This window comes from Spermophilus citellus (assembly GCF_964194105.1).
Source record: "Spermophilus citellus genome assembly, chromosome: 2".
In the NCBI taxonomy this organism is placed as follows: Eukaryota; Metazoa; Chordata; class Mammalia; order Rodentia; family Sciuridae; genus Spermophilus; species Spermophilus citellus.
The window spans coordinates 247,379,817-247,402,430 of record NC_138183.1 but is presented as its reverse complement, the minus strand read 5'-3'; the positions used below and the strand labels follow the sequence as shown (position 1 = coordinate 247,402,430).

At 52.7% G+C, this 22,614-nt stretch overlaps 3 protein-coding genes across 6 annotated transcripts; 2 read left to right on the top strand and 1 right to left on the bottom strand.

The window, feature by feature from the left end:
* Positions 1 to 44: 44 nt before the first annotated feature.
* ROM1 (retinal outer segment membrane protein 1) lies at positions 45 to 1,920 on the bottom strand. The gene is made up of 3 exons (XM_081281380.1): positions 1,310 to 1,920; positions 668 to 914; positions 45 to 563 (listed from the first exon to the last, which is right to left on the bottom strand). The coding sequence occupies exons 1-3, from the start codon at positions 1,897 to 1,899 to the stop codon at positions 366 to 368; spliced, it is 1,035 nt and encodes a 344-aa protein (XP_081137506.1). The 5' UTR covers positions 1,900 to 1,920; the 3' UTR covers positions 45 to 365.
* A 696-nt stretch (positions 1,921 to 2,616) lies between these two features.
* Positions 2,617 to 12,234, top strand: EML3 (EMAP like 3). Of its 4 annotated transcripts, none has more exons than XM_081281301.1 (22): positions 2,617 to 2,747; positions 3,568 to 3,739; positions 3,816 to 4,076; positions 4,172 to 4,285; positions 5,550 to 5,620; positions 5,792 to 5,912; positions 6,136 to 6,306; positions 6,459 to 6,528; positions 6,611 to 6,721; positions 6,966 to 7,061; positions 7,558 to 7,713; positions 7,873 to 8,014; positions 8,404 to 8,555; positions 8,638 to 8,763; positions 8,847 to 8,978; positions 9,408 to 9,475; positions 9,962 to 10,050; positions 10,124 to 10,221; positions 10,564 to 10,651; positions 11,214 to 11,312; positions 11,586 to 11,716; positions 11,803 to 12,234. In XM_081281301.1, exons 1-22 carry the CDS (start codon positions 2,726 to 2,728, stop codon positions 12,004 to 12,006), a joined length of 2,694 nt encoding a protein of 897 aa, XP_081137427.1. In that variant the 5' UTR covers positions 2,617 to 2,725; the 3' UTR covers positions 12,007 to 12,234. The 4 variants fall into 4 exon arrangements, with proteins under 4 accessions (XP_081137427.1, XP_081137425.1, XP_081137426.1 ...); XM_081281299.1 differs by having other exon boundaries at positions 5,789 to 5,912; positions 11,803 to 12,233; XM_081281300.1 differs by having other exon boundaries at positions 3,819 to 4,076; positions 5,789 to 5,912; positions 11,803 to 12,232.
* A 178-nt stretch (positions 12,235 to 12,412) lies between these two features.
* MTA2 (metastasis associated 1 family member 2) lies at positions 12,413 to 21,863 on the top strand. Its single transcript, XM_081281321.1, has 18 exons — positions 12,413 to 13,057; positions 13,756 to 13,823; positions 14,137 to 14,230; positions 15,720 to 15,837; positions 15,973 to 16,036; positions 16,223 to 16,340; positions 16,856 to 16,958; positions 17,144 to 17,243; positions 17,408 to 17,596; positions 17,701 to 17,775; positions 17,963 to 18,021; positions 18,529 to 18,626; positions 18,759 to 18,898; positions 19,395 to 19,623; positions 19,831 to 19,920; positions 20,405 to 20,523; positions 20,631 to 20,779; positions 21,046 to 21,863. Exons 1-18 carry the CDS (start codon positions 13,030 to 13,032, stop codon positions 21,209 to 21,211), a joined length of 2,007 nt encoding a protein of 668 aa, XP_081137447.1. The 5' UTR covers positions 12,413 to 13,029; the 3' UTR covers positions 21,212 to 21,863.
* Positions 21,864 to 22,614: the final 751 nt, after the last annotated feature.

Sequence of the window (22,614 nt, the reverse complement as noted above, 5' to 3'; positions counted from 1 at the left end):
GGTGAGGGTCAAAAATTTGGAGTACTGACTTCTCCTTCAGACAGAAATCAATTCTTTCAAGGCTCTTAGCCCCCTAATAAGAAAGATCAGTGGCTTCCATCCAAAAGCTTTATTAAATCTATATATCCAAAGCAGTCTCCAGTCTTCCTGTGTCACTTTCCTGTCATCCTGTTCTTTTCTGATGGCTGGTGATTCTTGCTTCAAGGGCTAGGCCCTAGGACACCTGGTTTTCTCCCTCACCCCACTCTAGTTTGCTTACTATACTTAACACCTCTTATTCCAGGACCCTACCTGAAGCCCTGGTAAGGAGTTGTGAGTTTTCCACACTTGTCCATCTATCTGTCCCTCTTCCCCTTCCCCAACCCCTATCCCAACTCCTTGGGAGGTGCTTCTTCTGGTGGGGTTTTCTCAGGCGCTGCTCTGTGGGCAACCCCTCCCTGTAGCCATGCTGTTTTCAGCCCACCAGGAAACAGATAGCCCTGGGTCTCTTCTTCTGCATCGATGACCCCTCCAAGCCCCTCCAGCGCTGTCTGCAGGTACCGCAGGCCGAGGAGCACCAGAGCCTGTGGGGAAGCCAGGGAAAAGAGTGGGCCAATGCTTCCTAGGACAGTTGGAGACACAGTGGAGTCCCAGCTGGAAGGAGGCCCTGGACACTGTGCTTACTCACCTGCAGCAAGAAGGTGACAGCCAGCATGCTTCCCAGTGTGCTTGCCAAGCTCTGCAGGTGGCCCAGCAACACCTGGTGACACCCTTGGGCCCAGAGGTTTAGGTTGGGCTGTCGGGGATCGAAGAGAGGGTGGGCATAGGGGTCTGAGAGTTGGCTTTGCAGGCAAGGCCGGGGGGAGTGGGGGTTGCAGCAGGAAAAGGGAACCCCATCTGTCAGGTATAGGCCTTCCACATTACTCTGGATTCGGCTGCAAGAGGAGGGGGCAGGAGTGTTAGGATGTCTACAGACAGGCCTGTAGGAAAACTGAGGGCTGCAGGGGTTGAGAAGAGAAAAAAGATAGTAAAACATTTACCGTCTGCTTTACTATGCGCCAGGCATGCATAATTCATTTATCTTCACAACAACTCTTAAGATAGGTACCTGTCTATAAGACGGGTACTGTTATCTCAGATGAGTTTTACAGATGAGTAAATGGGTCATACCCTGGGTGCACAACTGATAAATGGTAGAGCTATAATTCTTTCTCTCAACCACTGTGCTCTACTATGTGCCTGGGTAGTGAGAGGTGCGGTTTCAAGGTAGCAGGAGGGTATCTACCTAGGGAGAAGAAGGAAGAAAGAGAGAGAGAAGCATATCACTCACTTAACCACGTCCTGGTCACTGGGGTCCAGGTAACGGTTGCTAACCCACTGGACTCCAAACCAATCCTTGTAGCCATGGCGCCCGCAGCAGTGGTGCCTCAGCTGCAGTTCATCCATCAGCAGTTTGGCATGACAGTGCCCAGGTACCTCTGTGTCCTTGTAGCGAGTCAAGGCAGTCCCCAGACCCTCCTCCAGCCCCTCATCCAGACTCATAGGCAAACCCAGAGCTAGCCCCAGGGCAAAGACCAGGAGTCCCCCGCCTCCAACAGTGCCAGCCGCCAGCAACGGGCCCAGGACCCCTCGCCAGGGAGGGTATCGAGCTGCATCCAGACTTGCCCTGCTGGCTCCTGCACCCCCCAGTCCTGTGCCCAGAGCCACTGCACCCGCTACCAGGGCAACCTGGGGCAAGGCAGAAAATGGGCAGGAGGGAGCCAGGAAGGTTCCAAGGTACTGCAGCTGGACAAGGAGGTGGCTGCTACAGAGGAGGGTGAGGCCACCGGCCAGTGCCAACAACCAGGAGAGGAGCCAGAGCCCTTGAGCCAGTCGGATGCGGGACTGGAGGGGCAGCCCCAGGGGCAACACCAGCGCCATCTCCCATCGCTGCCCGAGGGAGTACAGAGCCGTCGGAGATGGGGTTGGCGGGGAGGGGGGGGGACGGGACAGGATGCTGAGTCAGCTCAGCCCGGCTTGAGCTGGGCTAATGCCACTCTGACCCCAATACCCTGCGCATCCTCCCACCCCAGCTTTAATAACCTTCCACCAGCCCTAATTCGGGATGTCTTGGCCTTGCCCCCTCAGGAAAAGCTCCGCCCCCGGGCAAAGGGCCCACTTCATGACCCCGCCCCTGCCCCTTCACGGAAATGGGGGGGGTTTGATCCGCTCGGTCCAACGGGGTTAGGGGCTGGGGGCGGAGAGCTCAGGCCGGCTCCCTCCGGGATCCCTGAAAGCCCAGGGGCAGGGATCCCGGAAGGGCCTGGAGACCGCAGATGGGCAGGGAGTGAGGGGTCAGCCGACTGGCCCCGCCCCCGTACTGAGCGACAAGGCCCGGACAGGGAGGGGTTACCAGGCAGCCCGGCCCCCCCTCGGGCCCGCCCCCCCTCCCGCGCTTCCTGGCGGCTCCGCGTCCGGCGCCTGTTTGTGCAGCGGAGCTGGGGCCCGGGACGGCCCCGCCACCCCACCCCCGGGAGCCGAGAGCGGCCCCGGGAGAGTCGGAGGCCCCGGCGGGCCCCAGCGACTGTGGCCCCGGCCCCACAGCGCCCCCTCCAGGCCCTTTCCCTGCGCCCGACAGCGCCCCCGGGGGGTGGCACGGCACGCCGTCGCGCGCGCCCCGGGGTGCTTCCCCTTCCCCTCTCCCCGGCCATGGCCCCCGCGGCTTAGACGCCTCCGCCGCTGCCGCTCGCAGCAAACCGGGGGCCGGATGGACAGGGCCTCGGGGCCCGGTGAGTACGGGGCGGGGCGGGCGGCGTGCCCCTTCCCGGAGCGCCGGCCCGTCGGGCGCTGCCAGTGCAGGACGGCTGTCTGGTGGCATGCCCGCGTGCTCCTCCGCTTCAGGGGCTCTGAACATCCTCCACAGTTCCCCAGGTTGCCCACCTAGTTCTTTGGGTTCTCCTGCTGTCATTTCGGATTTCCCTAACGTCATTCTACCTTCCATGTTACTTTGGGTCCCCGAAGTTTCGCTGTTCCCTGTTACTGCGGGCCTCTTCCCATGGTATTCCGGGTCTTTTTACTTCGGACCCCCACTATTACACTGGGACGCTCACTATGACTATTAGTCACCATTGCCCCTTGTCCCGTCACCCTCGATCTCTTTTCTTGTACTGTGGGTCCTAAGTATGACTACTGTCCTGTCCCCTCTTCTCTACGGATGTCTCCAGCTCGGGTGATATTGCTTTTAATGGAGACCTGAGCTTTCTGTGGGGGTGCAAGGACTGCGGATCCGTGGTTCCCACGGTCTTCGGCAGTACTCCATATTTCACCCCTGGTACTCCATGGTACTCCCTCTTTGCGGAGGCTGAGAAGGCAGCAGGAAGGGCGCTTTGTCAGACTCCCTGCCTGTCCTGCCAGAAGGAGGCCCTTGGTCCTCTACAGCCTTCTCCTCCCCTCTGGACCTTCTCCTTCTCTCTGGACGAGCCTCCAAGCCTGGGGCTGCTTGAAAGGGGCAGTACTACTGGGCAAATGTAAGGATGTTGGGGGATAGAATCCCCTCAACCTCTTCTCCAGGTGGCAGCACATTCTGAGTGCTTCTTGCCCCTTTCCCAGGTGAGGGCCCTGCTCAGGACACCTTGCAGTCCCTGGACCAGAGGCTTCGGGTTCAGGAGGAGGAGATGGAGCTGGTAAAGGCAGCACTTGCAGAAGCCCTTCGCCTCCTGCGGCTGCAGGGCACCTCCACCTCTCTGCAGGGCTATGGCACACTAGCTCCTATGAGGGACAGGTATGCATGTTGGCACATTCCCTTCCTCCTCTTTCCTGGGCCTCCTGGGCATCAGGTTGATTCGCTGTCTTCCCAGCAGCCCTGCAGCGCCCCCAGGACTACCACCCACATGCAGCCTGTCCTTGATGAGCCGAGGCACCCAGACGGAGACAGAGGTGGAGATGGAGCCATCCTCTGAGCCCCGTTGTCTAAGCAATGGGCCCCCAGCCTCTCAGGGGGGCAGCGAGGAGCCTAGTGGGACCCAGTCTGAAGGAGGCGGCAGTAGCAGTAGTGGGGCTGGCTCCCCTGGCCCCCCTGGGATTCTCAGGCCTGTGCAGCCCCCACAGCGTACTGAAACGTAGGTGTCTTGTGGCAAAAGTTGGGAAGGGGTGTGAGAATTTGGGGGCGTGACTGGAGGTCATGACCTTCACCTGCTCACTTTGCTCCCATCAGGCCACGGAGAAATTCTTCCTCCTCTTCATCCCCCTCAGAGCGGCCCCGACAGAAACTCTCCAGGAAGGCAGCATCCTCCGCCAACCTGTTATTGCGGTCAGGGAGCACAGAGAGGTGGGAAAGTCTCCCCATCAACACGCGCACCCCAGGCTCTGGTTCTTTCTTGATTTCCACATCCCTCACCTAACTTCCCTATGTGGGATTGGGGATCTCATTGCCCAACAGGAAGAAAGGCACTCCTGTGGGCACCTGCTGTGTATCATCAGGTCCTGTGTTAAACCCTCCATCTCATTCAGTCCCTACAATATATTGGGAGGTAGGTGGTCTCATGCTATCCATTGCACAGGTGAGGGAGCAGGCTCAGAGAGGGTAAGTCATTTACCTGAGATCACATAGCTAGAGTCCAGATTTGAACCCAACTCTTCTTGATTCCATTCCCCTTCCCATTTTACCATATCACAATATACCTTCCAAGATTCCTGGAGTTTTTTCTAAAAGCTGTCATGATTTTCATGGATGACTGTCCTCAGAGCTTTGGTTTGCCCTTTCCTCAGAATGTATCAAGTACAGATCAACTTTCTTCTAGAGAAAAGGGGGTAGCTTAGTGACTGCACATAGCTATTTCAGTGTGTACCTGGATGTTCATGTTAGCCGTGTCTCTCCTTGGTCTCCACTTTATTCTCTGAGGAGATATCATCCAAATACAGGATCTCTGGAATTCACCCATCACTTTCCTCTTCAAAGATAAGAACTTTCTTCCTTATTTCCCAGATACTTGAAAGGCAGAGCTGGTATATATTTGGATTCACTTTAGCTCTGTTTTACAGATGGGGAAATAAAAAGGTCAATAATTATGGTCTGGGGATAGAGCACTTGCCTAACATGTGGTGAGGCTCTAAGCTCCATCCCTAGCACTACATGAAATAAAATTAAAAAAAAAATGCTGGGCACCATGGCACACACCTGTAATCCCAGAGGCTCAGAGGCTGAGGCAGGAGGATCATGAGTTCAAAGCTAGTCTTAGCAACTTAGTGAGGCCCTAAACAACTTAGCAAAACCCTGTCTCAAAATAAAATATGAAAAGGGCTGGGGATGTGGTTCAGTGGTTACGCACTCCTGGATTAAATCCACAGTACCAAAAAAAAAAAAAAAGGTTGATAGCCAGAGGCTTGGAGGACTGAAGGAAAGGTCACTGGCCCATACATCCTCCTACAAGCTTTGTGGCCTTGTCTTCTCATCTCATGTGGAAGAAGTAAAAAGTCCCCATCTACTCTAGGCCTGATACCATGAAAATCCCAAACAGGGGTGACTGATCTCTAGAGGAACTGGTCTCTTGTGTCCTGACCCTAGTCCCTATATTTTTCACTCTTCCAAACAGCCGCGGGGGGGGCAAAGACCCTCTATCCAGCCCTGGGGGTCCTGGATCAAGGAGGAGCAATTACAATTTGGGTATGTACAGAGGGATGGAGGGAAGAAGTTAGGTTACCATATTAGGGTTTGGGCTGTAGCCCCAGGAGCTGTTTGGGGGGATCTGTGAGATGTGGTGGGTGGAGTTCTGCTCTGGCTTTCTGGGAGGGGGCTGTAAGGTGATGGTTAACACCCCCCTTTTCTCTATAGAAGGCATCTCAGTGAAAATGTTCCTTCGTGGTCGCCCCATTACCATGTACATCCCGTCTGGCATCCGCAGCCTTGAGGAGCTGCCCAGTGGCCCACCCCCGGAGACCCTCAGCCTGGACTGGGTGTATCCTATCCCCTCCAGTCCCATGGGAACCTCCCTTTCCCATCTTGGGACCCTGTGCCATTCCGTACAGTTTCTTCCTGGATCTGTGGGGGGCAGGGAGCTCCCTGGAAATTTCCCTGCCAGCCTTCTGCCAGTTGTGCCGCTAGCCAGAAGCTCTAGCTTCCTCCCTCTTCCTCTCCTGCTCTTGATCCGACCCTTTCCTTGACCTTGTTCCCCACTCCAGTTATGGGTACAGGGGTCGTGACTCCCGCTCTAATCTGTTTGTGTTGCGCTCTGGGGAGGTGGTCTACTTCATTGCCTGTGTGGTGGTGCTGTATCGGCCTGGGGGAGGCCCAGGGGGTCCTGGAGGTGGTGGCCAGAGACATTACCGGGGACACACAGACTGCGTTCGCTGGTGAGGGGCCTGAGGCGTGGGGATGGTGGGCTTGGTAGGAAAAGGGCTCTGGCTGGGTGTGAAGGAGCAGGAGAGACAGTTACAAGCAAGGAGTTGTCTTGATTGCTCTTGTGAGAGACTCCCTTCCCTAGAGTGTTTCCTCTCCCACTTAGCCTTGCTGTTCACCCTGATGGTGTTCGTGTAGCCTCGGGACAGACAGCTGGAGTGGACAAGGATGGGAAGGTAAGTAGTGGAACACTGTGCAGACAGGATGAAATCCCAGCCCAGTTTTTCTGCACAGCCCTAACTCCTTCCCCTCCACTAGCCCCTGCAGCCTGTGGTTCACATCTGGGACTCAGAGACCCTGCTGAAGCTGCAGGAGATTGGACTGGGGGCCTTCGAGCGTGGTGTTGGGGCTCTGGCCTTTTCAGCAGTGGTGAGCTGACTCCAAAGAAGCCTCCAGACCCCTATTTCTTGCCCAGGGACTCCACTCTTCTACTTCACCAGGAACCCTCAGAAGTTCTGGTCTTCCTGAGCCCTGCTCAGCCAGTTCTCCTGAGAAAGGAACATATGTCAACTTCTGTCCTCCTCATCTGTAATAGCACCCCCTACCTAATGACCATGAACCCCCAGATCTCCAGTGCTCTCATAGTTCCTCTTATGTGTCCCCTCATCCTCAGGATCAGGGTGCTTTTCTTTGTGTGGTGGATGATTCCAATGAGCACATGCTGTCAGTGTGGGACTGTAGCCGGGGAATGAAGCTGGCTGAGATCAAGGTGAGGAGTCCAGGTGGCCTCGAGGGTCTTAAGGTTGAGGGTGGGGCAGGTTGGTACTGGTAGAGTACAGAGAGCTCCAGACTTATTTGTGCATTTACTTCCTTTCTTGCTGGGTCACTTGGGGGCAAACCTCCTAGCCTCTCTGAGCCTTGGTTTGTCCATCTGTGAAATGGGGACTATGGGAGTTCTGTCCTCAGGAGGCATAGTGTGATTAATCAGGAGTCATAGGGATTCAAGCTCTTAAGGAACCAGGGACTTTTTTTTTTTTTTTTTCCTTTGTGGCACTGGGAATGGCCTTCTTGGGAGGCCTTTAGCATGCTAGGCAAGTGCTGTAGTTCTAGGCTATATACTCAGCCCAGGTCATGAAGGAAGGGCTGTGCTCAGGCTTCTGGGCTTCTGCAGGCCAGTTGTATTCTGTCAGGATGCAGATTGAAGACTCAAGGAGATGGAAGGTGCACAGGGGTTGGGGTGGCTGAATCTAGTGTCTTCCCTTCAGAGTACAAATGACTCAGTCCTGGCCGTTGGCTTCAGCCCTCGTGACAGCAGCTGCATTGTTACCAGTGGGAAATCTCATGTCCACTTCTGGAACTGGAGTGGTGGAGCAGGGGTTCCTGGGAATGGGACCCTCGCTCGGAAACAGGGTGTCTTTGGGGTGAGATGTGGACGAGTGAGAGGTGGTAAGGTGGGGAAGAGTGGAGCTGGAAGGATTGGTCTGGGTATTGTAGACCTTAAGGCTCCCCAACCCCCAACTGTCCTGTGGCTTCTTGTCTTTGCCCATCCCTTTGACCCCTCCTCTCTGTCCTTATCCCAGAAATACAAGAAACCCAAGTTTATCCCTTGCTTTGTGTTCCTTCCTGATGGAGACATTCTCACTGGGGACTCAGAGGGGAACATTCTCACCTGGGGCCGGAGCCTCTCTGATGCCAGGACCCCAGGCAGGGGTGGGGCCAAAGGTATGTGATTGGGGCTGGCATCTGGAACATTTTTACCCCAGAGGGTCTGTAGGATCAGAGGAGAGGGTGCCCCATCTTTTTACCTTGAGAACTGGAAGTTTTCTGGGGCCAGCATGGCAAAGAAGAGAGGGCTGGGGCTTTGGGTCTGCTGGATCTTAGTTTGGCCACTAGTTTTCTGACCTCAGAAAGTCACCTCACTTCTCTAAGTTTGGTTGTCCTGTCTGTAAAATGGGAAGAATAATAGGCACATTGGCAGTCCTGAGGATCAGAGATAGTATTCAGAAGACACTCGGTAGCTGGGAGTCTTAGTCTATTGTGGCAGCCTAGGTTACCCTTTTTTATTATTCATCTGTACCCCAAGATCATGACCTCTGGGGCTTTGCCAACAGAGACCTATGGAATTGTGGCCCAGGCCCATGCTCACGAAGGTTCCATCTTCGCCCTGTGTCTCCGTCGGGATGGGACAGTACTGAGTGGTGGTGGGCGGGACCGACGGTTGGTACAGTGGGGGCCTGGGTTGGTGGCCCTCCAGGAAGCTGAGGTGAGGCTTGGACTGGGATCAAGGGTGGAAGGAGGAAGAGGAATGGTTAGTAGGCTTTTGACATTCTGTTACCACTCTGCAGATTCCAGAACACTTTGGGGCTGTGCGGGCCATTGCTGAAGGGCTTGGTACTGAGCTGCTAGTGGGAACCACGAAGAATGCATTGCTGAGGGGAGATCTGGCTCAGGGTTTCTCCCCTGTGATCCAGGTTGGGGGGCCGAGAGCAGGAGGAGGAGGGAGGGAAGAGGTATTGGGGGAGGGACCGTGGTGATAGGTCATACTGTGTTTCAGGGCCACACGGATGAGCTCTGGGGTCTCTGTACACATCCTTCCCAGAACCGCTTCCTCACCTGCGGCCATGACCGGCAGCTCTGCCTATGGGATGGGGAGGCCCATGCACTTGCCTGGAGCATCGACCTCAAGGTACAGCCAGATATCTCTGATCTCTGTGTCACACACACCATGACTCCTGTGGCCGTTCCTTCCCCAACATTGCTTCTCCTTCTGTGCTCCAGAGGCAGCCAGTTTGTACTGGTATGGCTACTCAGATATTCTGTATTGACTGGTAAAAGCTGATGCCCCTAGTGCCCCTGAGCATTGCCCCCTCAGGCCTCTTCTTGATCCAGCAACTGTGTGGTCAATTTATAGCACAGCTGGCGGCCTTTCTTCTGGTGGCTAGGGGTTTTGAGTACCACCCTTTTTTTTGGCTCCAGTGACCTTGCCTCCATTATAGGTCTTCTGTCCCTCTCTTCCCCCATCTTCTCCTTGGAGAAGGAGGCTTTGAAGTTACCAAGATGGCAAGAAAGTTCCCTCACTAGAAAGGCACCTTGAATTCACCTTCTCCCCTCCCAGGAGACAGGTCTCTGTGCTGACTTCCACCCGAGTGGGGCAGTCGTGGCAGTAGGACTGAACACGGGGAGGTGAGAGGGCCCAGGACTCCTGGGAGGGAAAGCAGGGAGGTTTGGGAAGGATTTCTGGTAAAGGGGACAAGAGTGGCTGAGGCAGCTCAGGAGCCCAAATGTGCCTTTCCATTCCTTGGTGCTTCTCCCTGAAAACTGCTTCTCTTCCCCTGTTCTGGGATAATTGTCTTCACCCCTTCCCCAGCCACTCCCTCATCCAGGCCCAGGGAGTGGAGGAAGTGGCAGCCCAGGATGGAGAAGCAGTGCAATAGGAGAGGCCCAGGGGAGACAAACACAGGGAAGTGACAGGCTTACCAATTCCACAAAGTCCTTGTGGTAGGCCCTTCCCTTTTCCTAGGCTAAGACTATAGTGGTGACCTCTTTCCTACATCACAGCCTTTTTGAGGTTGTTGATTTGCCACCCCCTACCCTACTCAGGGCCTCTCTGAGGATCCTCACATCGTGCCTTTTCACGTCCCTATCTTCCTCCCCCTCCCTTCCTTCCAGGTGGTTGGTGTTGGACACAGAGACCAGAGAGATCGTGTCTGATGTCACTGATGGCAATGAACAGCTCTCAGTTGTCCGGTACAGCCCAGGTGGGAGACACCCCCACCCTGGACTCAGGTCCTTCCCTGGCCCTTCTCTTTCTCTGAGTGCCTCTCTTTGCAGATGGGTTGTACCTAGCCATCGGTTCCCATGACAACATGATCTACATCTATAGTGTTTCCAGTGATGGTGCCAAGTCCAGCCGCTTTGGCCGCTGTGTGGTAAGGCAGCTGGGTGGAGGTTGGAGCATGCTAACAATGGGTATACTCACAGGGGTCTGATACATTAAAGGGGTGTCTGGGGATGGGAAGTGATGGTTACATTTGTTTTGTTTTGTTTAAACTCCTGATCTACCTATGGTGCACACCTGTAATCCTGAGGCAGGAGGATCGCAAGTTCAAAGCTATCCTCAGCAACTGAGCAAGGCCCTAAGCAACTTAGGGAGATCCTGTCTTTGAATATATAAAAATGACTGGGGATGTGGCTCAGTGGTTGAGTGCCCCTGGGTTCAATCCCCAGTATCAAAAACAAAACCAACCAACCAAACTTGATCCTGTTCTTAGGGTCACTCCAGCTTCATTACTCACCTGGACTGGTCCAAGGATGGGAACTTCATCATGTCCAATTCTGGGGACTATGAAATTCTTTACTGTGAGTGGCAGTGGGGGAGGACATAGGAAGAGGATAATCGCAGTAGGTTTTATTTGTGTGGGGGGTTCCTGGTTGTGATGGGATGAAGGAGAATACTTGGGGCACTTCAAGCAGAGGGGCTGTCATATGCAGAAGTGGAGATGGGGTTAAAGTGGAGTTGGAATTACCCACATAGGAGGAATTCTGTGATTTGAAAAAAACAAAAAACCACATGCAGTTTCACACCATGTGTCTTCTTCCCACAAGGACTTGAGGGAGTTGAAAAATGCACTAAGAAAAGATTATTTTGGAAAAGTTTCTCAGGGTAGGTGTGGAGGGGCTGACTTATCTAGGGAGAAGAACTCATGAGAAGCTGTTAGAACTTCAGCAAGAACTCAGGGAGCACAAGGGTGGGTTTCACCCTGGGTTCTGCAGGTGTGGGGGTTAGAGGATCTATGCTGTGACCAATTCACATGTCACCTGGCCATAAGCCAGTCTTTCTAGCCAGGGCTTTCCTGGCACTTCCTGACTGAGGGCAGGATGAGAACTGAGTTAGTTTGACTCCCTCTTCCCCTCTCCCCAGGGGACGTGGCTGGAGGCTGTAAGCTGCTGAGGAATCGCTATGAGAGCCGAGACCGGGAATGGGCTACCTACACCTGTGTACTGGGCTTTCATGTCTATGGTAAGCAGGGGCGCGGGGACCCAGAACCCTGCAGGAGCGGTGGGCAGACAAGCTGGAGCCGGCTCTAGGCTCAGAATGCTGGGTGTGTGTTGGGTGGGTGGCAAGAAACCCGCAGATCAACCCGGGAGGTCCCTCCAGCCCTGGGGACCAGGAAGGATTGCCTGGAACGCAGCCGGTGGGTGGCAGTGGCAGCTTGAGCTCCGAAAATGGAGCAGTTTGGAGTCGTGGGTGGTGGTAGGGAAGATGCCAGGCTGAGGCCCGCCGTTGTGCTAGGCGTGTGGCCGGACGGCTCTGATGGGACAGACATAAACTCCCTGTGCCGCTCCCACAACGAGCGCGTGGTGGCGGTGGCCGACGACTTCTGTAAAGTGCACCTCTTCCAGTACCCATGTGCACGCGCCAAGGTGAGGCTGCTGGGGGCCGCCAAGGACGGGTGGTCTGGCTCCCCGGGCCCCACCACCACTGCAACCCAACCTTTCTTCTGGCCTAGGCGCCGAGCCGCATGTATGGGGGCCACGGGAGCCACGTGACCAGTGTCCGGTTCACGCATGACGACTCGTACCTCGTCTCGCTAGGCGGCAAGGATGCCAGCATCTTCCAGTGGAGAGTGCTGGGCGCTGGGGGTGCCGGGCAGTCGCCCGCCACGCCCTCTCGAACCCCCTCCCTCTCTCCCGCCTCCTCCCTCGATGTCTGACCGTTCGTTGCCTTACAGGACCGACTGGCCCTGCGGCATGGCCCCGCCCTGCCGGAATAATCCCCCAGGACCGCCGGTCGACCCTTTCCTGGGCCGACCTTTTCCTCGACTTCGAGACATTCCCGATCGCGCATTTCCCTGGAGGGGGCAAAAGGCACCCTTGCACACACTGTATAGACCCGCTGGCTGAGCCGGGCAGCCCCAGCCCAGGCCCTGACTCCCGCTGCCTGCTGAGGGGCAATAAACAAAACAAAGTCGCTTCCCGGTGCTTTCGTGGGGCGCGGCTGGGCGCCTCTGGGACCCTGTGGGGTGGGGATGAAGGAATAAAGAGGAGTGCGGAAAGGGTAAGGGAGAGCAGACCATTCATGCAAATAGCAGGCAAAGCCGCTTGCAAATAACCACGCGAAGTGCGAGGGCGCGCGTGTTTCGGGGCCGCAGTCGAAGCTGTAGGGTTCCAGAGAGGAGAGAGTTAAGCTCCGCTCCTCTCCCGCTCTCGGAGGAGGGGCTGAGCTGAAGCGGAAATAATCGAGCGCCGGGCCCCGGCTGGCCGAAAAGAGCCGAGCCATTTCCGGAAGCGGCCGATCTGTGGGGTCCTGCTCTCCGACCTGAGCCGAGCGCCGGGCCTTGTTCTCCGGATCCGCCGAAGGTGTTCCGGAAGGAGGCGAGGCGGGCAGGGCAAACCTTACCCGCGGCCGGCAGAGCCCAACGTCTGGTGGGACTCGGCGAGGGCGGGGGAAACCGGAGCCTGGCTCGGGTCCGGCAGGAACGAGCTCATTCCGGAAGAAGCCGAGAGGACCGGCGCCGGCCTCGGCGTCCCGGGCGTGAGGCGATAGCAGCAGCAGCGACAGCGCGGGCCAGAATGAACCGCGACGGCTGAGGCGGCGGAGCTGCTGGCTACGCAGACCCCACCGAGATTCCCGCGAAGCGCCATCCCCGCGCTGCTGGCTTCGCCTCGATCCGAGCCCTGCCCCCGCGAGCCTCCCGGACCCCTTTGTGCGGCCGGAGGCGGCGGCGGGAACGGCCATGGCGGCCAATATGTACCGGGTGGGGGGTGAGTACCCGGCGCAGAGGTGCGGGACCCGGGGCGGGAGAGGTTGTGGGCCGGGACCAGAGAGGCTCGGCACCCGGTGGCGCAAGAAGCCACGTCTGGGGCGGCATGGACTGGAGCATTGACCGGAACCGGAACCGCGACGGCGACGCGGTCGGGCATCTGGACTCCCAGAGAGCTGCGGGCATCCTCGACGGCACTCTGAGGGCTGCTTCGGGAACCCCGGGCAGGGAGTGGGCTTGGGAAACTTGTTGAAGGGGCTGACAGTGCAGCGACGGGACGCGAGGGCTAGGGCGACCGCTTGGCCACCTGCGGGGGAGCTGCCTGGAGGTTTGCTCCTTTCGGTGTTTTGTGCGCCTCGGTTAGCAAAGTGGGGGGCGGGGAACTCTGCGCTAGAGTGAACTGTTGCTCGGTTTGCCGACGTGGGTGCAACTCCATCACTAAGTTGTGGGGACTGCAGGGGAACCCTTGCTTCTCATAACTTTGTTAAGTCTTACATCTGAGTGAAGATCTGATTTTAGAATTAAGTGCGGCAGGGGTGGGGGGCATCCTTGTTTTCTTAGTGTCCACTTCTACATCTCAGCGCCCCTTCTACTTGGACCCTTGTCTCTTTTTGGTCCACTCAAGCTGACTTTCCTCCAGGTACTCTGGCTCTCCTACCTCTTCTGATCTTCCCGGTTCTTCCCCACCCCCTCCTACAGATTACGTCTATTTTGAGAACTCCTCCAGCAATCCTTACCTGGTTAGACGGATTGAGGAGCTCAACAAGGTAAGTCAAGCAGAACCCAGTCCCCCACCCCAAGTGGTCTCTTCTGGGATCTCTAACTTCAGGTGAGAGAGGATCCTATCTTAAATACCCATTCATATGCATTCATTCATTCATTCATTCATTCATTCATTTGATGTAATCAGGAAAGACTATTGGGAACTTAATGGGAACTTTACTGTTCTCTCTTGGGGGCTAAGGAAAAGGATTTGGAAGTAGGTCCCTTAGTAATTTATTGACTGCTGTTAGTCTTTTCTTTAGGTCTTCCACTTTCAAATGACCAATATTCACTACCACATTTTTCCCCCTCCTTTAGACTGCAAATGGAAATGTGGAAGCAAAGGTTGTTTGTCTTTTTCGGCGAAGGGACATTTCCAGTAGCCTCAACAGCCTGGCTGATAGTAATGCCAGTGAGTGCCTTCATTCCCCTTTCCCTCCTCTCCCCTTGATCTGAGGCCTGGGCATGTCCCTGCAGGTGTTTCCCCTGGTAGGGTGCCCAAGGCAGGGGTGTGAGTTTGGGGGTTGGGAAGTGCCCTGTCGGTGGAGGGAGGCCTGTTTTTACACGTTGGGGTTGGAAGCAGGGTGGTGAGACCATGATAAGAGAAGCCAGACTATAGTTTGTGTGTGTGAGAGAGGGAGGGTGGGGGGACAAATGTTTAGATTGGGGAGGAAGAGCTTTAGAGAAGAAGGGCACTTGGGGGACAGTTTTTGATACAGTTAAGGCAGTGGGTAGTGAGTGTGAAGGTCAAGCTGAAGAGGAAGAGATTGTGAGGAGCCTTCATAACAGGGAAGCAGGCTTATTTTGTAATCACAAGGTGATGAGTCTACACTGAAGGGAGAAAATAAGAAGGTGGCATCTGGTTGGAAAGTTTTCTTGCACTTTTTCTTCTTTTTCACCACTTCCCTTTCCCCCTCCTCTTTATTTTACATCCTTCTTTTTTCCTTTTGCCTAGTTTTTTTCTCTTTAAATTCTCATCTTCTTTTAAAATGTTTTTCTTTTAGTTTTCCTTAGCTTCTTTTCCCTTTCATTCTTTGGTTTTCTTTCTTTTTGTTCCTATTCTTCCTAAATTATTTTGCTTTTTCCATGCTGCTTTGGTCGTGAAGAGGTTAATGAAGAGCTGGGCTTACCAAGTTCCCTGGCCCTTTGGGGTTTCCAGCCCCATCTGGCAGGGGCTGACCTTGGCCTTGTCCAATCAGAAGGGGTGTGGGGGGTGTGGTCCCCCTTGCCTTAGTACAGGGTTTCCGGTGCACACAGGCTAGGGGCGGACCATCTGCACCCCGCCCCATTCTCCCTGAGGTTGGGAACAATGCACCAATGAGCCTGGGCCTGAGGCTCTTCTACCCCCTTTGATTGGCTCTTAGCCAGGTTAACCCTTTCCACCAAGGTTTCAGGGCAAGCTGCAGCTCCTTGGAGAGGAAGTGTTGGCACTGGCTTGAGAGGTGCTGTCCTTGAAAGCCCCACAAACTATTATTAGCCAAGTAGAAAGGGAGGGATAGTTAGGGTTGCATGTGATGTGCAGAATCTCCTGAAATCTGAAAAGAGGAACTAGTAAACACAAACCTTGTGTGATACTCTTTCATCTTACTGGGTTCCTGGACCTCAAGCTAGTTTAGAAAGAAAGAGCCAAGTGTGATATTCTTGCTGGGCCTGGTGTAGCAGTATTTGTGCTTTGAGCAGTGTCTAAACATTGGTAGCTGGGTATGGGATGCATTTTTATGGCATTCTTTGACCACAGTTTTTCTTAATGAGGCATAAGGCTAAGAGGGAAAGCTGGTAGGTAAGGGTAAGATATCCAGGAAGAGTGAGAACAACTGAGTTAGGAAATGTTTTCTCTGGATTAGAGTTTCCAGGGTGCCTTCTTTCTGACTTAGTTTCTTTTTTCTGCCTTATTGTCCTAGGGGAGTTTGAGGAGGAATCAAAACAGCCAGGGGTATCGGAGCAGCAGAGACATCAGTTGAAACACAGGGAACTTTTTCTTTCTCGGCAATTTGAATCATTACCAGCCACCCACATAAGGTATAGGATGATCAGGACCAATGTGGCCTGTTTGTTCTTCTAAATAAGATACAGTGGAGGGGGTGGTATATTGGATATGCTGTGGAGATGGAATGAAGGGCTGATTCAAGGTTTTCTATAACCTGTTTTCTATAGGGGGAAATGCAGTGTGACCCTCTTGAATGAGACAGATATTTTGAGCCAGTACCTGGAAAAGGAGGTGAGAAGGAGGTATTAGAAGATGAGGGAGGGGAGTGGGTGTTGCCCCTAAAAGATAGGAGAAAAGTAGGACAGTGAAGAGGTAAAGGTTGACAGACTGCCTGTCTTGGGAACTCTGGGTAAACCCCACTGCTCCCCTGACTACTTGGACTACTGCCCTGCTTACCTTTTCTCTCCCCATCTCCAGGACTGCTTTTTTTATTCACTGGTGTTTGACCCTGTGCAGAAGACACTTCTAGCTGATCAAGGGGAGATCAGAGTTGGTTGTAAATACCAAGCTGAGATCCCAGATCGTCTGGCAGAGGGTAAGCACCAGGGGAGACTATATGACTACTGGGTTATCTAACTCCCATGGGCTCTCTAACATCACAGTCACAGTGATATGTCCTGGGGTATGCAGTGCACAGTCTGTAAGGCTCTGTGCTGTGACTCTGATGGAATGGGTCCTTAGAAACCTGAAAGGGGGGCTGGGGATGTGGCTCAAGCGGTAGCGCGCTCGCCTGGCATGCGTGCAGCCCGGGTTCGATCCTCAGCACCACATACAAACAAAGATGTTGTGTCCGCCGAGAACTAAAAAATAAATATTAAAAAAAAATTCTCTCTCTTTCTCTCTTTCCCTCTCTCACTCTCTGTTAAAAAAAAAAAAAAAAAAAAAGAAACCTGAAAGGGACAGATGGGCTCAGCTGGGAGAATTCTGAGAGTTGAGGTGGTTGATAGACTCCAAGTAGGCGGAAAGGAGGAAGGAGGTGAAATTGTGAGTAATCAAGACACCAGTTACTCTCCTTCCTTCTCCCTGATGATGCCATTGTTTGTTCTCCAGGAGAATTGGATAATCGGAACCAACAGAAGATGGAGATGAAGGTCTGGGACCCAGACAATCCTCTCACAGACCGGCAGATTGATCAATTTCTCGTGGTGGCCCGGTGAGGGGTGGGTGGATGGGGAAGATGGGCTGGGGGAGGTGTGGCCATAGTTCTGAGTCCTACCCATTCTTAGAGATGGGCTTTATTTGTTTTTTGGTATGGCTATTTTTCTTTTTCTCCTATGGCTTAATTCCTCAGTCTGTTTGCACCTTCTTTTCTCTTTGACTTCTCAATATCTCCCTTAGAGCTGTGGGGACCTTTGCGAGAGCCCTAGATTGCAGCAGCTCCATTCGGCAGCCAAGCCTGCACATGAGTGCAGCTGCCGCTTCCCGAGACATCACTCTGGTGAGCAGAAGTTGGTGGGTAGTTGGGCTGGTGGGGCTTTGTGGGGATCTGCAGACCTTGGGAATAGGAGAGGAGAATGTGTCAGGAAGTAGGAATATTTAAAGAGCAACAGGCTAGTGGTGCTGAGACTTAAGTTCTTAGCCTTGTCTCTGCTTTCTCTGTAGTTTCATGCCATGGACACATTGCAAAGGAATGGCTATGACTTAGCTAAAGCCATGTCGACCCTGGTGCCCCAGGGGGGCCCAGTGCTGTGTCGGGATGAGATGGAGGAATGGTCTGCCTCTGAGGCTATGCTCTTCGAGGAGGCCCTAGAGAAGTATGGGAAGGATTTCAATGACATTCGCCAGGATTTTGTAAGTGGATGGGGCTAAAAGGAGAGGTGGGAGAGGTGGTGGGTCAGGGAACCCAGACCTGGGGCCAGATACAAGCTCATCTTTCCTCCCCCTCCCCTTCTTAGTTACCCTGGAAGTCACTTGCCAGCATAGTTCAGTTTTATTACATGTGGAAAACCACAGACCGGTATATTCAGCAGGTATGGTCAGGGCTGGGGAGGCTGTACCACATGCTTTTTGTTCACCTCTGCCTTTGAAGTTGATGACATCTTCCCTGCTGAGAGCCTCTGAATCTTCTCTTCTTTCCCTTCTTTTTTTTTTTTAATTTAATTTAATTTAATTTTTTTTTTTTTTATTGTTGGTTGTTTCTTCTTTCCCTTCTTGCAGAAAAGATTGAAAGCTGCTGAAGCAGATAGCAAACTGAAACAGGTCTACATCCCTACCTAGTAAGTAAGGTGGGTAGGGGAGGATGGCATGATTTCCTTCTCTTCCTCCAACCTGTGCCTTTCTCAGTGGTTGGGGGTGAGCAGGAGGCAGAATCAAATTATAAAAATAGGGGCTGGGAATACTCAGTGATAAACACGTGTATAGCATGCATGAGGCCCTGGGTTTGATCCCAAGGACCAAAATTTTTTTTTAATTTTTATATATATATATATATAAAATTAAAAAAATTTTTTTACATATATATAATTTTTTTTAAAGCAATCCCAGCTACTTGGGAGGGTGAGGCAGGGTGATTGCAAATCTGAGGTCAACCTCAGCAACTTAATGAGCCCCTAAGCAACTTAACGAGACCTTCTTTTAATATAAAAACTATAGCTTAGTGGTAAAGATCCCATGGATTTAATATGCAGTACCAAAAAAAAAGAGAAAGAGAGAGAGAGAGACAGGGTAGAAATGAATTCTTTTCCTTGACTTCTTTCCCCTATTTCTCCCACTTTTTTCATTAGCACTAAACCAAACCCTAACCAGATCATTTCCGTGGGTTCAAAGCCTGGTTTGAATGGGGCTGGATTCCAGAAGGGCCTGACTTGTGAGAGCTGCCACAGTGAGTTTCAGGGAGGGACAGGGATGCTAGGGGTGGGTGGGAGGCCTGCTCTAGCCCAAGAGTCTAAGGGGCTCAGCTCAGGTAGCATGTTTCCCACCAGCAATTTCCCCTTTCCTCTCCATGCTGTTATAGCCACACAGTCTGCCCAGTGGTATGCCTGGGGCCCACCCAACATGCAGTGCCGCCTTTGTGCTTCCTGTTGGATCTACTGGAAGAAATATGGGGGACTGAAGACCCCAACCCAGCTTGAGGGAGCTGCTCGGGGCACCACAGTAAGGATCAATGGGAGGGACAGGCAGAAGAGAGCAGTGAACATAGTGATATAAGCTTGAGGCAAAGGCCAGAATACCCACCTGCTTCCATGGGGATGGTGTGATGGGCAGGGATGCTTGATAGTATTGGGCAGCCCATTACATTGGGGTGTCAGTAAAGAGATCAGATGGCTGTGTGTGGCTCATGCCCATAAATCCAACTACTCAAGAGGCAGAGGCAGGAGGATCACAAATTTGAGGCCAGCTTGGACAATTTAGCAAGTCCTTATCTCAAAATAAGAAGGGTTGGGGATGTAGTTCAGCAGTAGAGAGTTTGCCTAGCACATGAGAGGCCCTGGATTCAATCACTAGTACTCCAAAGGAAAAAAATACAAAAATCAATCAACCGAACAAAACAGATCAGGCAGAAATAAATTGCCCTCTGCAGGTATTAGAAGAAAAAAGGGAGCCTTAGTGCCAATCTACAGTCTCCCTTTTTCCTATGCCCTTCCTCCAGGAGCCACACTCGAGGGGACATTTATCCAGACCTGAAGCCCAAAGTCTCTCCCCCTATACTACCAGCGCCAACCGGGCCAAGCTGCTGGCCAAGAACAGGCAGACTTTCCTGCTCCAGACCACGAAGCTGACCCGTCTTGCCAGACGAATGTGCAGGGACCTGTTACAGCCAAGGAGGGCTGCCCGACGACCCTATGCCCCTATCAATGCCAATGCCATCAAGGCAGAGTGTAAGGGCATGAGTGGCCGGGCTAGTGGTGGGTTCAGGGGTGCTCTGGCTAGATACCAGTGTTTCTCTGGTAGTTTAATGACTGTAGAGATAGTAAGCCATGGAAGTTTTATTATTATTATTATTATTTAGGAGATTAGACCTGGTTCATGCCCCAGAAGAAGTCTGAATAACAAAACCCCTTCAGAATTTTTCTTCTTTTGTCTAGGCTCCATTCGACTTCCTAAGGCTGCCAAGACTCCACTGAAAATTCACCCTTTGGTGCGGCTGCCCCTGGCAACGATCGTCAAAGATCTGGGTATGGGATGGGGAACCAGACTGGATCCAGGGTGTGTAGAGGATATGGACAGTTAAGAGTGGTGTCAGGCTTCCAGTCCTACTGTGAACTTTCTTTCTACATTTTTCTTTCCCACTGATTCCAAGAGATTTAGTCTTAACCGACTATATACTTTTGTGGGTGTGTATTTTATTTCTTTATTTTTGTGGTGCTAGAGATGGAACCCAGGGACTCATGCATTCATGTTAGGTATGTGTTCCACTACTGAGCTACATCCTCAGCCCTATAATGGTTTTTCATATCTATAACCTGATTTGATAATATCATATTCATATGATTTTTTGGGGGGAAAGTATTGTTAAATAGCTTCTCAGAGCATTCCCCCATCATTACTTTTGAGAATGCTTAGGCAAACTGCTGGCCCAAAGAGATGGAGGTGAGAAAGGGAAATTACATAGGGAGAAGGTATGAAATTTCTGTTTTATTTATTTATTTTTCCTGACAGTGGCCCAGGCACCTCTGAAACCAAAAACACCTCGGGGCACCAAGACACCAATCAACAGAAACCAGCTGACCCAAAACCGGGGCTTGGGAGGAATTATGGTGAAACGGGCCTATGAGACTGTGAGTTGAAAGACTGGCGTAGGCCAAGCTGAATTGAGTGGACTTTTGTTTCTGATAGGAATAGGAGGGGAATTCCTCCCTCATTGCTCTATTCCATCCTTTTCCAGATGGCAGGGGCAGGGGTCCCCTTCTCTGCCAATGGAAGGCCTCTGGCCTCAGGGATTCGTTCAAGCTCACAGCCAGCAGCTAAACGTCAGAAACTAAACCCAGCTGATGCTCCCAATCCTGTGGTGTTTGTGGCCACAAAAGATACCAGGTAGGGATTCCATAATGAGAGGGGCTGAGAGGTTGAGTACCCAGTTTGTTGGGTATGGGAAATAGGAGTTTCTGAGCAAGACTAGCTCCAGGAAGACTAGATGGAAAAAAAGAGAAAAAGACAAAAAAAAAAAAAAAATGGGGGTGTGTGCCAGAAAAGAATGGGCTGGACGGCAGAATTACAGAGTGAAACACTGGGGTTTTACTTGGGGGTCTAGTTAGCATTCTCTAAGTCTTTTCTGTTCCTGTCTTGCTCTTTCCCGCTAGGGCCCTGCGCAAGGCTCTAACTCACCTGGAAATGCGGAGAGCTGCCCGAAGGCCCAACTTGCCTCTAAAGGTGAAGCAGACGCTGATTGCAGTGAGGCCTCCAGTCCCTCTGCCTGCACCCACACATCCTGCCAGCACCAATGAGCCCATTGTCCTGGAGGATTGAGCATCTGTGGGGAAGGGAGTGGGCTGAGATAGAGGGTGGGTGCCTAGGACACCCAAACCTCCCTTCCCTTTAGTATCAAAGGGAGTGAGGAGTGAGAGAGTATGGGAGCAAGTGCATGTGTGTCTCTGGAGGGGTTGGTCGCCCTCTGGTGCTGCCACCTGTGGCTTGTCCTTTTCCCATGCTTCTCCATGCTTGTGATTGATGCAGGGCAACCTGCAGGAACTTGGCCCATGTGGGCACCTAGCCTAATTTGGGGAGTAGGACCCACTGTTGTCTTGGGGGGAGGGTTTTTAAATTTTTTTAAAATTTTGCCTCCCTTTGTGAAAGGGGATGGGGGAGGGGAAGAGGAAACAGATATCAGGTAGTGGTACCTGGTTGGGGGAGGGGGGCGTGCACTGCCATGTCTTTTTTTTTTTTTTTTTCCTAATGGGGGCTTCTCTTCCTGTCCGGTGTCCGGACTTTCCTAATTGGAGTCTGAGGCCCCTAAACTGGCATCAACCCTAGTCCATGCTCGCTCTTTCTTCCTTCCCCCTCCCTGTCTGCCTTTTGTACGCCAATCTTGGAAATAAAGATCTTTTGTCCGTTTTTTTAACCTCGGATTCTGTAATTGGTTCTTATAGTAACAAATAAAAAGCTGTTTTCTTCAGCTCCTCCTGGCTCAGCTGTTCTCTCCCATGGATGTGTGTATTGGGGGATGTCTTTTAAAGGACAAAGGACAATAAAAAAGGTACAGATGGTGCTTATCCTGGGTACAGCTTTATGAGATGCAGCCTGAACTGCCTACTTCAGCGGGCCTTCTTGGGGAACCCAAACTGTTCCCCCAGCTCCCAGTGGTGCTGGAGCCCAAGCATAATCTTGGCCAAGATTCATCCAAGAAAGATGAGATAAATTGGCTCCCTGATGGCTATAGGCCTCCATAGGAAGGGGTGTGAGGGTGCTTCTTCCTCTTTTTCAGCTATTACTGCCTCTCTCCCTTAAGGAATTCTGGATATTGCTAGTAGCTAAGGTAAGCTGTAGCCCACCTTGGTATGTTGTGTTGGGTAGAGCAGAATCATACCACCCAGCTCTGTGGAGTATGTGTATAGATTGCTGCTTTAGGACCTCAGGGCCAGCCTCAACACCTGCCTTGAGAGGGGCATGTGCTTTTTCCTGCTTTTTAGGTCTGGGAGACAAACTGACTGAATGGAACCCAATAGGAAGAATGCCTCAGTGGGGGAAAGAGTCCAATCTACTCTGTTTAGGCACTTTTTTTTTTCCTAAAATTTGTTTTTTGTAGTTGTAGGTGAACACAATACCTTTATTTTACTTATTTATTTTTATGTGGTGCTAAGGCTCGAACCCAGGGCCTTGCACATGCAAGGCCAGCACTCTACTGCTGAGCCACAACTCCAGCTCCTGTTTAG